General features: G+C 40.3%; 1 protein-coding gene across 1 annotated transcript; it reads right to left on the reverse strand.

The window, feature by feature from the left end:
- Positions 1-4,374: 4,374 nt before the first annotated feature.
- Nrsn1 (neurensin 1) lies at positions 4,375-16,924 on the reverse strand. The gene is made up of 3 exons (XM_048348390.1): positions 16,865-16,924; positions 11,730-11,926; positions 4,375-4,817 (listed from the first exon to the last, which is right to left on the reverse strand). The coding sequence occupies exons 2-3, from the start codon at positions 11,916-11,918 to the stop codon at positions 4,419-4,421; spliced, it is 588 nt and encodes a 195-aa protein (XP_048204347.1). The 5' UTR covers positions 11,919-11,926; positions 16,865-16,924; the 3' UTR covers positions 4,375-4,418.
- Positions 16,925-18,084: the final 1,160 nt, after the last annotated feature.

Genomic DNA, 18,084 nt, shown 5'->3' on the forward strand with positions numbered 1-18,084 from the left:
AAATCTCACTGATGTACTTTCTTCCTATAGACTAATTAGATTTTTTTTTAGAGGTCTATCGCCAGTGACTCCTGAATTACTCATGTTTCCCTTGGAATTTATTATTCTCTTTGTCTAGCCTCTTTCAAGGTGCTGGCTTTCCTCAGATGTCTGATGATTCTGGTTGTACTTTCATACTTGAAGATGAAAGACCCAGCTGTTTATTCAGCCTGAAGACAGTTTACTCTGCCTTTGACCAGGCATAGCTAGCTCTTTTTTCTTCTCTTTCTGGAATGGGAATAGGACAGGGAACTCTATGTCAGTGGGCATGGATCCCGGTTGGAGGACTCTGCCTTTGGATGTAGTAGTGGTAAGCTAGCCATCAGGCTGGACCTCTTACAATCTAACCATTGGGTTGCGGAAAGTTTTGCTATGGGAGACTTTTGTCCATACTTGCAGTTTTAACCCACTCTGGAAAATCTGTTCTTTACTTCATTACATGCTGAATATTTGCTTTTGGGAGCTCCACAGAATACCTTTCTTAAACAGTTGGCTACACGTGCACAGGGTGACACTGGCACCAAAACTTCCATTGCTTTGCTTTCCCTGCTTGTCAGCCTGGAGGGGATTTACAAGTACCCATGTCCAGTGAAGCCTGAGCTGAACAAAGCATACTGAATAAGCCTTTCAGGCCCAATTTCTACTTTATTTACCTTGGCTCCTTTTAGATCTTCTTATCAGGAGGGGAGCTACTATATGCTGACCACGTGCATGTGCACACACACATGCACACACAGACAGATACATACATACAATCTCACATATGCACATGCTCTTTCTTTCATATGCACGCTTAACACACATACACACACACACAGAAAGGCAAAAAACTTTAGTACCCATGTTATTCTTTCCTTTTCTGCAGTGCAGCACCATGTACTTAGTAAAAACCCAGGAATTATTTTAAATGACAATTTAATTGTCACATGTAACTTTTAGCCACTTGCTTGTGAGAGTTCACTAGTAATTATAATGCTCTTGAAACCCAAGCTCATAGTCTAGATTCGAATGGATAAAACATGTAAACAGGTTCCTGTAATAAAAAGATATTAAGTTTGAACTGTAGTATCTCTCTGTGTGTAGATACATGTCTATGAGAGAGACAGAAAAGAGAGTAAGAGAGAGAAAAGGAAAATTAGAGAGAGGGAGGCAATTTTAAGGATAGAAATGCGTATCAAGTAAGTACAGCTTCTGGGCAGACTGCTTGAGTTCGAATCCTGAACTCTGCTACTTACAGCGTATCCACGAATGAGTTATTCTCACTTTGCCTGTTTCCTCTCCTGTAAAACAAGCATATAATAAGTACTCCCAAACTCCCAGAGTTTCTATGAATATTAAGTGCATACTTCTGAAATGCTTCAAAGGTGCCTCTTATTCAAGTCATGGTATTTTTTTTATTCCTATTCATATTTGTTTCTTGACATGGCCTTGAATGGCAACTTCAATGGCCAGAGAAGGAGTGGATAGCTACTTACTGCTGGGAAAATAAGTATTGGGAGTAAAGGCAGGGTGATGTGGAAGCGCAGGCACATTTGGGGAAGAGAACAGTTGACTAGAGCACAAGGTCTCAGAGTATGTGCCAGAATGAAACCAGGAAGGAGGTAGGCTAGATCTCAGGAGGGGACTGCACAAAGTCTCCGCTTACATGGCCTCTTGACAATCAGTGTTCTGGCTTGAAGTACAGTATATATAACAACAATATTGATGAAGTTAGATAATCCTTAACATGTATCATTTAACCACCGTATGTGGTACAAGGAAGAACCCCATTTAACAAGATGGCATAGACAAATGGGAAACATGAAGAACATATACAAATGCCTCTCTAAGGAGGAGAGTCAGGAAGGTGGCTGGATTGAAGCTAATTGAACAACAACCATAAAAGCACAGGCAAGGTGTGTTGGTTCTGTGTAACAGAAACTGGACTTTCAGGTAACTTGGAAGTATGGGAGTTTTGTCCAATGATTGGGAGGGTTAGAAAAGCATCACTTCTCTTCATAAAAAGATGAGCTCTATAGCCATCCAGAGTCATCACAAGGCTTAGCAAGTCTTGCTAAGTCTTGTGAGGACTGGAAGACTCCTCACAATTTAGGTGAAAACTCCAGGTTCAGGTTCCTATCAACTCCAGGTGCCCATGCTTACAAGATATCCAGGTCAGAACTCATATGTGAGATACTCTAACTGTAGTCTCAGCCTCTCCTCTCCCACTTTCTCCCCAGCTACAGGTAAGCCATATCAATTTGTCTTTTCAGAAGTTACTACACAGTAGGACTGCTTTAGTGCAACCAGTTAAATGAGGACCAAGGTCTAAGACCCCACTACTTTGACATATAACTGTTATGTGCTCAATAAAGACCCAAAGCTAATCTTTAAAAAAAAAAAAAAACAAAAAAACCCAACAATCAGTCTACTTATTTCCACCCTCAGATTGCACATGGCCTGCATGTCAGGAGACCAACCAAGTTTCCAATACCCTTGGGCTACCTTCCTCTGCATTACTAGAATAACCACCCTCATTCCTGACTTGTGGGGGGAAGGGGCCTACTGGTAGCCACTCCCACAAAGCCTGGGCAGAAAACCATGGACTGGGAATTCTGAGAATCTCATTCAGATTCAGCCTCCAGTTTATCTCTCTTGGCTTCTTTTAGGCCTTCGAGGAATGGTGCTACTTGGTAGAATGGGCACTTTCATTACTGTACCTGAATGTTCCCAAGCCCCACCAGCCATTCTGGAAGCTTTGAAAAGTCCAGTCTCATTCTCTAAGATTCATCAGCACACAGGACAGAAGCAAGCACAGAACACTTCAAAGGATACTGCCTAGTACAGATGCATGGGGCCTTGCACAAGGCTTCAAAGAATAAAAATTAAATGGTATTTCCATAGGAAGGTAGAGAACCTGAGGATGCTGGAATGATATCTCCATAATCTGCCCGGTGATCCCTGCTGACGGTGCTGATTTGCCCTATGCCTGACCCCGGATGGAGAAAAATAAACACAATACACAAAGAACACTAATTGCTTCATTTATTCATCCATTTAGCCAGGGAAATATCAGTGCTTATTCAGTCTCAGAATGGGAAATCTTGTTGGAGGGAAAAGAGCCACATTGAAGGAATGACAATGCAATTCAGGTTGGGCTCATTCACATATTTTATTTATCCAGGGAAGGAAGAGAAAATAATAATAAAAGTGAGACAAGACTCCAAGATGGCACAAATTCTGAGAGAATACCAAGGTCATCACATCTTTTATTTTATTTTTCCTCAGTCTAATTTAAACCTACAGATTAAATAAAAGTGCGAGGAGAGAAACGTATTAGTGGTGAATAAAATGTCTTATTTGAGATATTAACCTTATAAGGTTAATATCTACCCAGGGCTTTCTTATCTGAGGATGGCTTACTTTTTGTCCTTATAAAATAGGACAGCACTGTGTATACTGCTGAGGTTAGGTATTTAAGGGTAGGTAGTGTGAAGCTTGCTGACTCAGTGACTTTCAGGAATTTAATTCTGAAACAAAAGCCACCATGTTGAAAGTCATATAAATATCCACACAGAAAGAACTTGAGGACATATGGCTGGAAAGGAATCTCAGATATCTGATCATGGAAGGTCCTCAGACTCCCCATTATGCAGAGGGGGAAACTGAGTCCTGAGAATTCTGCAGTGACACAGCCTATTCCTAAGGAAAGTTAAATCTCCTGGCTTCTAGTTCAATGCTTGTAGATACTGTATCAATATATACTCTGAACATTGTTTTTTTTCCCCACCAAGATTCTAAAATTGGCCTTGTTACCTTTTTTAAGTGCAAAGGAAAATGAGAGAAGAGAAAATGATTTCTCTAGGACATTGATAATGTTGTATGCAACCTCAGGAATTTTATGTTACGATATAGTTGAAAGACAAGTTTGGATTCAGATCAGGGAACACCATGTTTTGATACACACACGACAATATCTTACACATAGTGAGATGGGAATGGAAGACAGCACCACGCAGGAAGGATTCGAAAAACCAACATTAGAAGAGAAAATGGACCACATTGATTTGGTAGACTGGTCTAAACTGTTGGGTGCTTTCAGATAACACAGAAAACAACACAATGTCACAATGTCTGGAAAAGGAACCCCAAAGGAGCTTCTAGTGGGCACACAGCACCCACTTGAAGCAGCGCAATGCCAGTGCACAAGTTGACCTATGGTGTTACCCACCACCAGTGTTAACTAAGCTTGTGTGAGCTTATGCACCAAGCTGCTCCCAGCCATCCATGGACCCTAGAGCCAGTCAATGTCAAATTCTTGTCACCTCAGCGACTGGCCACCCCTTTGAATAATGTGTGCAGATCAGAGAAGGGAAGAATAAATGAGTTGGGGAGAAATTTCAGGTTGCTGATAGAGGTTGGACATTTTGAACCCTGGACAAAGTGACTGGAATCTTTGTTTCTCCTGGGCCTGGAGCTTTAGTAATGGGTTGGGCATGAGCTTTGATATCTGCAATTCGTTCTTTAAACTTTTGCTGAAGGAATTTTTCTTCTTTAGAGTAGCTTTTGGCAAAGACTGACATGAGCAGGCATCCAGCCATGGACATGCCTCCAACGCCGAAGAGGACAGCTCCTGCCAGCTTGCACATGTCAAGGGCACTGTTAAAGTGCACTGCCTGTGTGTCGACCACCACAAAATCAGCTTCGCCAAATGCTTCGATTTTTGGAGGAACAAGAAAGCCCACGGCCAGAACAGTCAATCCAAGAATCACGAACACTGTGCCTGAGATGAGTCCGACCTAAAGGAAGGTAACAAGAGAAGCAAAAGAGAATACGCAAAGAGCCTCAGTTTTTCTTTGAGCCATTACAGCTTGACATGTTTTCTTTCTTGACAGAAGGGAATACAGTCAATCCAAATCTGCATGAAAAGAGCCTTAATTTTCTGCTCAAAAGGAAAAGGTCAAAGGAAGACCTTTTGGGTTTTAACGCCAACAAGAAATCACAGCGCTGAAACTTGGTTATTTTCAATTTGTATGATGCTTTGTCATTTCACAAAATGAGCTTTTGCTCACATGGCCTCATTTGGTGTGTTAGGAAAGAAAAGACAGGAACTGGCCTGATTTTAACCCCAGAGCTTGGGTATTGTTAACTGCTAGCTACAAACTCACAGCAAGACCAGGTTGTTCTTCAGTTGGGCACAATCTCACAGAACAGCAACTCAGACAAGTTTCTCTGTGACCATTGTGAAGAGGAACTGTGTGACTGTTTGGTGGATGGAGTGGACACATTTGAACTGATCAGATTGCGCCCTGGAATCTAGAGCTGCTACCTCATATGTGTATCACAGAAAGAAAGGTACTCACATGCTTTCATCATGATTTCCCTCACCTACAAAGTAATGGTAATAGTACCTACCTCCGTGTGTTGTAAGGACTGAAAAAAACTATGCATAAAGATCCTTAGCCTTGAATTTGGCTAATTTGTTACAATAAGTAGCTGTTATTATTATTGCCATTATGATCATTATCATTATTACTATTTGGAAATATAGCCCTTGTAAAATTATTAGGCTATGTAGGTAACAGTGTTAAAACAATTGCTCTATAGTTGGAATAAGAAGCAGCTATTAATCTTTTGCACAAAACTTTCATTTCCTACTGTTCCTAATTACGTTTAGTTATAATAACAGGTGGAAAAATAAGCAAATATATAAAATCATTTAATCTTGAATATTTAAAGTATATGTACTTATTTATTACATTTAAGGGGTAATACTAAAAAAGAAGTTTGGTTAATAGAAATAAAACATCCTTAAATCCACTGCCTTAGCAAAGGGAGGAGGAAAACATAGTATTACTGAGTATCTACTGTGTTGTAGGCATAGTATGCATTGTATCTTTATTTCTCTTCAGCATGCATCTTAAGAGCAGTCAGTATTTTAATTTCCATCTCATCTACTAGAGACTGATTCTCTGAGGGTCAAACAAAGCATATATTTCCTGTAGTCCTATCTACTCAGGAGGTTGAATTCTAAGTGTTGAAGTTCAAAGCCAGCCTGGGAAGAAAAGTCCAAGTGACTCTTATCTCCAATTAAACCAGCAAAAATCTGGAAGTGGAGGCATGGTTCAAATGGTAGAGTGCTAACTCTGAGCAAAAAGCTAATGGGTCTAGCAGCGGCACCCCTCCCCCCAAGTTTAAGTTCCAATAATTAGCAGGTGGTATGACCAGCTTTAATACAAATCTGTGAGACTCCCCAGGCCACTTTCCATTATATGTCATCCATTACTATTTTATGTATCTCCTCCCTATTATTTTCTTTTAATTTTAATTCCAAATTTTCTCTTAATTTTTATGGACAACTATGCTTTGATGTACTATTGTAAAAGAAATGCTTAAGTGAAAATTCAATATCAGGTTTCCTAAAAGAGAGAAGATATTCTATATAAGATGGAGGCACTATAGGAAGAAATCAAGTTGTGAAATAAAACATTTGGATTGCTTGCCACATTGCTCTAAAAATAGTGGCAAATAAATGTACCTTCAGGGACTATTGTTTATAATTCTTCAAAAAATGACTCACAATAGACAATTCTGAACGCACAAACTAAATTAACTTCAATATCCATGGCGACATGCTTCCTATGTCGCTAAATTACCTCCTGCCTCAAGAATTGGCACTAATTCTCAAAAGTTGAGGGAGAGCAGAAAAAATGTACCCATCTTAGTCCTGAGGCCAGGGCTCTTGTTTTTGTTTCTGCCTTGGCTCCTCTCAGCAACTATGTCAACCTGACATCTAATAAAATATTTCCTCCCTACTAGACATGGAGCCCAGTGTTTGCTTCTCAGCATAGTCTGCTCCTCCACAGAGCAGTGACAAAAATCCACTCTTGGAGAATCACTTGGAAGCTAAAAGGCAAACCAGGGCTTGCAGATGGTGGAACTCCTCCTGCTCACTTTCAGACATGGAAAGTGGTTGGCTCCAGGGAGAATTCTCTCCTCCCATTTCCACCAAAGTATTAGAGAAAAGGAGGAGGACAGAATCACAGGTAGCTGACTCTCAGGATTCTGAGGATGCCATCAGTGTATTTCTCACGAACCCTTCCAAGAGCTAAGCCCACAGAAAGAGTCGAAAGCTGTAAGCTCATCAGGGAGAGTTGGGAGGAACAGGCCTGAAGGACCAAAGAAAGCCGCAGAAGGAGGCTGCAGCTTCACTTTCTGGAGTGTAGCATGAGGATATGAAGGGCCATGGGAATACCTCTGCTTAATTCTGGTACCATGTCGGGATACTGGAAGGAATAAAAAAATGGGGGGGGGGGCAAGTCCATCCATTATTGCAAACAGACTGTCTTTGGACACAGTTCTTAGCTAAACTTCATGATCTTAGAGAAAGAGGGTTCTATTAAATGGATGGGGGGGCAATAAAGGGGTCATTTAAAGGTCTATGAGAGCAAATGAGGAGATGGAATGCTGTTGGAGTGGTCTTGACTCTCACCCCTGCCCAGCCCCATAGAGCATCCTTAGACTGCAGGGAGGTCCACCCCAATGGTGAAAGGCAAGGACCTGGCCAGGCTGTGGCAAACCCCAAAGCAGGAGCAAGGCCAGTGTTTGGGTAGCAACTTCTCATGTCTATCTTGGCTGACGAAAGGATGTATGAAAACCCAGTCCCTGTTGTTGGAAAGGAGGACTGTGTAAAGAAGAGAACTTGGGTTCCAGAAATTCTGCCAGATACTGTTGTTATTTTGACCAACAGCCTCTCTCGGTTGTTTCTCAGTGAGCTGATGAGGTCTGAAAATGCAGTTGGTGCCAATAGGCAGAGCCAGCAGCAGTGGCAGCACAGGTGTTCTGGCAGAGAGGAAGCAGTAGTAACTATTGGATGAGAGACCCAGCAAGGCAGGCAACAGCCTGGGGGTGGGGGGAAATGCTGGATGGAGCTAGATATGAAAGGAACCATCTGGGGTGGAGGTTATTCGGGGAAGTGTATAAGCAAGTGTATCAGCAAGACTGGATTTTTGCTCCTACAACAGTCTGAAGAGCTGCTGCTGATTTTTTTAAGCTCTGAGCTTTGAATAGTGACATTTCCTGGCAACAGTGGCAGATGAACTCCCAATTCCATCCTTGTTTCAGTTAGGCACTAAGCCTCACAGAGCAAAAATCATGTCACATTGTGGTCTAGGTGCTTTCCTATGCCTGACTTCACAATCTTCTTAGCATCCCCACCCACTGCGCCTGGATAGTGGTTTCTTCCATCAGCAATTCTACTTACTAGACTCCTATTCAGGAAAGAAACATTTCCAATTTCTTCCATTTTCATAAGCTATTTGAGTGCCCTGTGTCTCACTGTTTGGGGCCATTCCTATCATTGACAGCCACTATTTGCTTAAAATGGCTCTTTTATAGTCACTAATCATCAAAGCCAATGTGATTTCCTTTCTGTATCTCCTATAACTATTCTGCAGTTATTAATATTACACACCTGTGCTTTCTTGAAACTTTCTCTTATGGTTATCTCTGATACACACTCTTCTATTTGAATTTCTAACTGTCTCTCTTTCTGCACAGGTTACTGATGTTCCTCTGACTGTTGACCTCCACATCTTGTTCAAGATGTGAATGTGAGAGCAGGGTTTGCATGTGGTGTGTGTGTGTGTGTGTGTGTGTGTGTGTGTGTGTGTGTGTGTGTCCTGGGTTTGAACTCAGGGTCTGGGCTCTTTCCCTGAGCATATGTGTTCAAGGCTAGCACTCTACCACTTGAGCTTCACCTCCCTTTCCGGATTTTTGTTGGAGAAAAGCATCTCACAGACTATCCTGTTTGGGCTGGTTTCAAACCATGACCCTCTGATCTCAGCTTCCATCGTAGCTAGGATTACAGAATCAGTACTCAGCTAAGAGTAGTTTTAACTCTTAATGTTTTTATCGATGACTTGCAAATCTTCAATCCCAGCCTGGATGGCTCTCCTGAGAGACCACATCATATTTTGGAGCAGGAATAGAGTGATGTATAGAATGTCTCAAAGAGTCCTGAAAACCAAAATATTCAAAAAACCAAAATATTTGACATAGGATTCTAGGGCCCTTCCTTATTTCTCTATGGTCCTACTACCCACCCATTATGGAGTCTTTTCTCATATTCCTAATTAATAGATAGTTAAATCTTATTGATCCTACCACCTAAGAACCCCTGAAATTTTTCTCCCTTTTGCACCACAGCTACACTAATGCAAAAGCATGTCACAGATTTGCCCTGTATCATTGCACACATACTGTTATTGCCTTCCTTCCTTCCTTCTTTCCTTTCCTTCCATCCTTCCTTTCTTTGTGTGTAGCATTCTGTCTCTCTTTCTATGTGTATGTTCATGCAAGATTGCCCCCCACAAAGCTGTAATTTTTTTACATCTAGATCCCTTTCTGTACTCAAGCTAAGAGGTTCTGAAGAAATTTTTGTTAAATAAGTAACTTTCACAGTCTCCTTTGACTTGGCTCTTGTATTAATTTCCAGTTCATCTCTGCCCCTCTCTCCCCAAACCTGCATACACTTATTCCAACCATACTGCACTACATTTGTAGCTTCTTGAACATGCAAGATCCTCTCACTATTCATCTTTTGCAGTGCTTCCTTCTGTGATACTTCCTTTTCTTTTTTTTTTTGGCCAGTCCTGGGCCTTGGACTCAGGGCCTGAGCACTGTCCTTGGCTTCTTCTTGCTCAAGGCTAGCACTCTGCCACCTGAGCCACAGCGCCCCTTCTGGCCGTTTTCCATATATGTGGTGCTGGGGAATAGAACCGAGAGCTTCATGTGTAGGAGGCAAGCGCTCTTGCCACTAGGCCAAATTCCCAGCCCGCCTTTCCTTATTCCCCAGTATACTGGTGGTCTTTGTGGGGCCACTTTATTTGATGAAAAGATCCCTGCTCCATGTGCTCCCAGTAAATACTATGACTACTTTTAGGAGAGTTTTTGGAGTATTTATATAGCAACTATCTGTATATATACGTCTACTTCCTTTGTTTGACTGTGAACTTCAGTTCACCATTCTTATTCAGAGATGAGAAATATGTTATATGTTTAATAGAGTTTACTAGGTATTTTAGTGTATAGTAGACAAACATTTGCAGAAATAGCATTGTGAGATAGGTGTTACATGGGTGCAAGTGACAGGGTAAAGACTCAAATCCAGACCCACTGAATGATTCAAATCTCTTTTTTCATGGAGACTCTACCACAGGCTACTGCTCAGTGAGAGTTCAAGGTCAGTGTCTTGCCTAGGACTGTGTGAGAACAGCTGTCAGTGAGAGATCCATACTAACATAATGGAAGAATGCAAAGAGGACACCAACAACTCAAACCACCTACAGATGCAATTTGAAATAAAAGAAAAAAATTAAAACGATCATAATAGAAACCATGCATATCTGGCACCTTTCTCTGTGTGGTTCAAAGTGCTCCATAAAATCCATCGGACTTAATTCACTTATATTCCCCAGGAGGAATCCAAGAGTAGTTGATTTATTCCTTTAGTAGAGATAAGATCTGTAAAGTAGTGGCTCTGGCCACTGAATCTCTTGCCTCCACTTCAGACCTTTCAGATTTGGTAATTTTTCCCAGCCTAGAGTGACATTCAGCCAACTGATTTCATGGTCTACTTCCTAGCTCATCCTGGTAGTTGCTCAGATTTCATCTCACATAAATCTAAATCCCAGTCTCAATCACCTCCTGTTTTCTTATCCGGATTTATTTCTTCTCATGGCACTTGTCTCTACCTGCTATTCTAGTAAGGGTTATGGTTGTTTTCCAACATAGACTGGAAGCTCCATGAGGTCAAGGATATTTTCTTCCTGTTTACCACCTTAATCGTCTGTGTTTCAAATCCTTTTGACATATAGTCACTATTCACCAAATACTACTTGAAAGATTCCATTCATTTTCTAATGAGGGGCCACAGACGGCCTCATGGTCATATATATGGTAGAGGCAGAGCTGGTATTCTTATTATCTTACCATGTCTCAGGATTAACTCTTAATAAATATTTCCCTCCCTCTCTCCCTCCCTCCCTCTTCCCTCCCTCCCTCCCTCCTTCCCTCCCTCCCTCCCTCCCTCCCTCCCTCCCTCCCTCCCTCCCTCCCTCCCTCCCGCTTGTTTGCTTTGTTGGTCATGGGGCTTGAACTTGGGGCCTGGGCACTGTCCCTGACCTTTTTCCACTCAAGGCTAGTGCTCTACCACTTTGAGCCACAGCACTACTTCCGGTTTTCTAGGGGGTTAATTGAAGATAAGAGTCTCAGGGACTTTCCTGCTCTGCTGGCTTTGAACTGTGATCCTCAGATCTCAGCCTCTTGAGTAGCTAGGTATAATTTCTTTTTAATAATAACTGCTGTCCATTGTCAAATACCTACACCAAGCATTTAAGGAATGCTGAAAGAATATAGTATTTTGCCTTCTCAGTTAGTGAATTTGGTGGCACATTAGTGTCAATAATAATTACTGCTGTTCTTACCATGGCAATTGTGCCTACTCAATGTTTAACCTGCTCACCAACAAGTATGTTGTGCTTAGGAACTTCCTTTGCATTTTAGCTTTATATTCTCTTTCCCTACAGGAGGAAAAAATGCATTTAGTGCTACCAGGAATGATGCACAGAGTACTAAACCAATAGCAGTATTGTTTACCACACTTGATATTTGTTTCCCTTGGCTGAGCTAAATACATGATCTTTCCTTACCTTCCAGAATACTGAGCTCCACCTGTTAGGTGATCTCTGGATCTGGAAATCATCCTCATACTCCCAGATTGAGGCTGTACAGTCCTCATAAAACTGGTGCAGGTAGGACCGCACTCCATAGCGCTGGTGCCCGCCCTCGGTGGCAGCCTGTGCTGGCTTGGACCCACAGATGTTGCTGCATGAACTCATCTTCCCAGCTGGAATGACAATGTTCACATGGATCAGCCCATGGGCTTTGGCCTTAGGACCAAAAGACAAGTGAAAAGTGAGAACCAAATTAAAGTATGTCAGACTATTTCAATACTGTGTTTTTCTTGAGGCAAAAGATTCTTGTAGTGATCTGTCTTCCTTACTCGCTGTCCTTCTTTTCTATTGAATACAAAAATCACCCCCAACACTCAAACACTAGAAATGGCTTTCCATAAAGGGGAAAAATCACAGAGGCACAGGTGGCTTGCTTAAATTATGCAAAGATATAAGGAGGATACACATGAGAAATATCAACAAAGAGATTTTGACTGCCTTGCCCCCAAAAGTCTTTAATCTCTCAGAACTCAGTAGTTTTTACATTATATGTGTTAATGAATTAGGCAGGCATTCCCACAGGCTACAGCTGAAATTTGTCTTGGATTGTTTTTTCAGATTTTCAAAAAAGTTCCCTTGTGGAATCCACATGGTGTTACTCGGAGGAGTTTGGATGTCAGTTTTCAGATCTCATATATCTTCTGCTAACATTTTAACTGATTGTCAGGTCATTCAGAAGCTTTATTACAAAGCTGCTGAGCTACTTACATTCCATGGTTTATTAATCACAAATGGCTGGACCAATAATTTACACCTCAGTAACTCTACTGCCATGTATTTCAGTCATTATTGGCAGATACATCTATGTGGTGGCTAGCGTGTAACATAGAAAATAGATACATTATTTTCTAGGAGTTGTTTCCTGTAAGTGGGAATTGAGATAATTCAGCCTACCATGGACAGGGTGCTTGGGCTCTAGCTTTTTGAGATGGAGATATCATTTTGATTTGATATGATTGATGCTCATGGAGAGAAGCATTCATATTTATTTAGTTAATAATTCATTGTAGGAAACAACAAGAAGGAATAACTTAAGGGCAGTAATTTTGGCCAGCAAGGGAAACCTTGATGGTCCTGGGGCTTGAATAGAGCTTGGGCACTGTCCCTGAATTATTTTGTTCAAGACTAGTGCTCTATCATTTGAGCCAACCAGTGCCTGGCTATTTTATGATCTTCGTATTAACAGGTATATGTGTTTCTGAATATAAAAAAATACTTGGTAGTTTTTAATGATTCTCTATATTATTCTTTCTATATAATCTCACATACCAAGAGGAAGGACAATGTGAAAATTATTTTCTCTTTGACAGAAATTTTCTGAGGTAAAGAAACTTAATACCCAACATAAGTATATTAAATATTTTCAAACAGTACAAGAAATGTATCCATTGCCTAATGTATGAAACTGTAACCTCTCTGTACATTAGTTTTATAATAAAAACTTAAAAAAAATAAATATTTTCAGTTACTTGTCAAGGAACTACCAAGTGATGTTTATTTAAAACGTGGCAATATCTGGGGCTGGGGATATGGCCTAGTGGCAAGAGTGCCTGCCTCATATACATGAGGCCCTGGGTTCGATTCCCCAGCACCACATATACAGAAAATGGCCAGAAGTGGTGCTGTGGCTCAAGTGGCAGAGTGCTAGCCTTGAGCCAAAAGAAGCCAGGGACAGTGCTCAGGCCCTGAGTCCAAGGCCCAGGACTGGCAAAAAAAAAAAAAAAAAAAAAAAAAAAAGTGGCAATATACAGTTCTATCAAACATGTAAGTATCCCGTTAGTTTACTTGAGAATCATGAGGCAAGTTAGGGATATTCAGCATTATTTTGTCTCATAGCCACTAAGTAAGCCTATAAGAACATCTTGTGAATGTGTGCTCTTAAGCACAAAAGGGTTTAGATACATGAAATAGTCAAATGAGTTGGGTAAGGTAGCCTTGGTCATAGAAAATGGATACAAGCAAAGTTTTGAAGTTTAGACCCTTGAATTTGCTAGGCAGGTGCTCTACCGCTTGAGCCACACTCCCAGCTCAAATAAGGTAGTATTGGAGGCCAATCTGCCTTAACTTTCTGTCTATTGGCCATCATTAGACTTAGTGCCTGAACTGCCTTTTGGTTTCAGGCTCAGCTGCACCTAAAGAAGTCACCCAGGAAAACAGTGCTGAGAAACAAAGATGTAGTTTCTAAAAAAATAAAAAAGACACCCCCCTTTGAACATTCAGAAAGATATTATTTCATAATGAGTCAAGGCTTTAGAATGTACTTTGATTCAGACAGCAAGGTCTGATGGATCAGAAGAATGTTAGGTGATGTTTGTATTTTAAGTGCTCTCATGATCCTGTCAGTACTTTCTATTAAATGCTTATGCAATGAGGATGATTAACAACAGCCTATTACTCGTGGCATGTAAGAAGAAAGTAACACATTCTGCTCTAAGATATTCTAGTACAAATTCAAGTCAAGGGTATCAGTATTACTAACTTGGCTTTGTCATTGAGGAAACTGAGGCACAGAGCAATCATCTTGCTAAAGGTTACACTGTGAGTCAGGGTAAAGATAGCACAATAAGAAGGAGTGTGGACTGAATCATGTACTTGTATATTCAGAACCAACTAATCTCTATATTTTTTCAGATTTCCTGTAAAGCACCAGCAACTTTAACACACACACACACACACACACACACACACACACACACACACACACGAACAAACCTTAGGAATACAATAAGAACAAGTAAAGTCCCTCAAAGCAACAGTAAGAGATACTCTCTGTTTTAGGGGCTAAACTTCTTTCTTAGGTTTGAGCTCTGAAGCAGAAGTAAGACCATGTCACACACTAGACTAAGTTCCTGCCCAAATGGTCTCTGGCATACCAGGTTCAACATTTAGGGTTTACAGAATGAGGCTTGGTGGCTAACCTATTCTAAAAACAAGATAGGTAAAACCACAAAAGGGATATAAGGTGCCTTTGAAGAAATGCTTCTGAACCCCAGCTTGTATTGCAAGTTGGAATGGATTTTTAGTGATGTTGGAAACATTCCAGAAGACAAATTTTGGTGAGCTTCACTTTATTCTCCAAAAGCACAAAGCATGAATGAGAGCTCAATCTGTTTTGTGCTAAACACAGAGAGTTGACATCAATGGTAAACCCTGATTTCAGATCTGCAGCCTGCTGCTCATGAAATCTTAGGCAACCTCATTAGCTTCTAGGCTGATTTCATTGGCGTTACAGTGAGATACTTGGGCTTTGTTGACCTCTAACTCCTTCCAGATGTATCTTTCTAGGGGTTTTGGCTACCAATTCACAGATGGAGTCAATAACTTTTTGTTGGAGTTTATGATTTCCTACCTCCTTCTAGACTGTCAGTCCCAAATTCTTATTTAATTCAAATATGAGTTCTTACTTAATTCCAAGGCTTAATGTGAAGGAGAAATTAAGCCTCTAATGAGGTTGCTGATTGCTACTGAATAGACTGAATTTTTAAATATTGTTAGTTGGACCTATTTCTTCTATGTTATGGATGTGGCCTAAGATAGTAATCCTGAGTATTTCAGAAGATCTATATATCCTTTCAAGGATGTCACTTTTAGAAGATATTAACAACTGGAAAGAATATGAGTCTTGTCCATATATACACGTTTGTTTCTCTGCAGAGCACCTGTTACCACTGATAATCTATATTTGGTTTACTTTTTTATGTCTGGACAGGACATACATGTGCTAGGTTGTATCTGAGGCACAGGATGAGGGAGGGACTTTTTCTATCCTGTTCACCACTTGAATCACCAGTACTCTGAAACCTTTCTGTGTCTCACATGGCTTGACATGGAGATGGCCTGAGTCATCCTTCACTTTCATTTCTCCTTGTTATCCATGTTTTAAAGTGTTAATCATGTACCAGGTACTTGTGAGAACGATGATGGTCACAAAGGTGAGTGGGACACAATGTAACTTCATGGACTCTTGGATAGAAGCTCCAGAAAACAGATGGAACAGAAAGACACATTCACAGCAGGAGAGAGTAGACATGCTGAGAATCCCTGGAATAATTCTTTGATTAAGCAAATGAACTTGTATATGTGTTACTGTGATCATTATGTGCACCAGTAGGCTTACTATTAATTTGCTGGGAATTTGAATTATTTCAGTCCAGTACATGCAGTTGAGTTTCATTTTCCTTTAAAAATATGAATAGCATGAAAACAGAAGTAAGACTCAGGAAACTCTGAGCACATCATAGGTATTATATTATTAGCCTTCATAGTCTCCTTGAGAGAAGAGAGACAGCACATTGAGACATAGAAAGGATGAGTGTTTTCCCACGGCTCTGGGTGTGAGTCAGTTGTGGGGCCAGGCATAGGCCCTGTTCTATTTATTCACTTTAAAAAGTCATTCCATTTTTAATGCTGATTTTCCCTTCCTCAAAATAATTCTGAGCTAATGAAAGTTAAGGTTCCATTAGGGTCCGTTTTCCACAGGGTTAGTGCTTCCAGAGGCAAGGTATAGGCACACAGGCCATTTAGACCACTTATTCAAAACAAAACCAAAAGGTCAGTTCACTTAAAGGACTCCATCAGATACCTAGTGGAGGCAGGGAGGCATGAAAGCCTGCTAACAGCTTTGCTACTTTTAAATCCAGCATTATGAAATTATATCAGTATGATCTTAAACCTTGAAATGTGTTTCTACCAATGGATCATTTCAGAGATATTTTATTTTTCTGGAACAGGACAGAGAGATCATGATCCTTTATTATGATCTTTTTTTCTCATTTCCTCTATGTTAGTGGCTAGTCAGATTTATAAAAAGTTTATAAAAAGAAGAGTAATGATATATAATTATTTTTCTCATTATCAATTGCTTCAATTCTTCAAGATACTTATTTACTGTCTGTCTAGCTAGATCCTTCTGTCTGTCTGTCTATCTATCTATCACAAAGGCCAAACCAAAATGAGATAAGAAAAAAATCCCTATCTTCTCCTTTTAAAGCTCTTCTTTACCTACATATAGACCATAGATGCTTATGAATCTATGTGATAAGGGCTCTTACCTTTGAATTCCCCCTTGTCCTCTGGTTGTTATTCTTTGATCTTTTCTTTTAGCAGCACATTCTTCAAGCCTATTTAAGAAAACAATTTCTGCAGATAGGATCCAGATAGAAAATTCTTGGTTTCACAACCAATTTAGATAATGCATAAAAAGTATTTGAATGCAGGCAAACCATTAATAAATAAGTTTTTCAAGAGTAGAGACAGCTTTCTTAATGAAACAAAAATAAAATTTTAAGTTTTTTTATGACTTTCTAATGGGCTCTTGTGATGATTTGTAGGGAAATTAAAATTACATAAATCAAAGGAGTTTTCTAAACTATGGCACACCATAGAAATGCTTTATATTGGACAAAGCACGTTCTATGTAGTAGGTAGTACCAACTCGATTGACCCAACAATGTTCTGCAAATTCTGATAGACAAGATTTCTTGCTTCCCACATGCTCCAGAACTGATTTTTTATGGGGCTTGTTCCATTATATTGTAAAATCAGTGCATTACTTAGTGCATTTACTGGTATGTTTAGATTCATCAGAACTTTAGTAAGGCTCTTTGGAAAACTTTCTCATTTGGTTTAGTTTTACTCTTCTATCCATTTTCTTCCTATCAAAATCATTTTACTTTCCATCTGCCTAAGCAAAACAGGTGTCTGAGGAAAATGTAATTAAAGAAGCAACTGCCAGCCATAGAGCTATCTGTTTGCCTTCATTACTCTACTCTTGTGAAATAAAATAAGTAGGGTCATATTTTCCAAGAGATTATTTAAAAATTTCTTCCTGATGAACAGACACACATTCATAATTTTTGAGAGAGAGAGAGAGAGAGAGAGAGAGAGAGAGAGATAAGTCTAGCAAAGGCCTAACAAACTGTTGTCAGGATCTCCAAGAGAATTCATAGTGCATAGCTGACCCTTCTTCAAGGCTCATTTCCTTGCTTCCAAAGTTTGAGTGACATATGGGCAGATGTAAGGAAAGAAGCCAGTGGAATTAGAATCGGGGATGTAAATAAAGCAAAAGAAAATGAGTCAACTATAGGTCACTTTCTCTCTCTCTCTCTCTCTCTCTCTCTCTCTCTCACACTCTCACACACACACACACACACACACACACACATTTTTCTTTCCCTCTCTCCTGGTCTCTATCTCTGCCTCTGATCTCTCATCTTCCCCACTCCCCCCTCTCCCGATTAAATGTCCCTTCTTTCTGTCTGTCACTCTTCTC

The sequence above is a fragment of the Perognathus longimembris genome, chromosome 6 (assembly GCF_023159225.1).
Source record: "Perognathus longimembris pacificus isolate PPM17 chromosome 6, ASM2315922v1, whole genome shotgun sequence".
Lineage (NCBI taxonomy): Eukaryota > Metazoa > Chordata > Mammalia > Rodentia > Heteromyidae > Perognathus > Perognathus longimembris.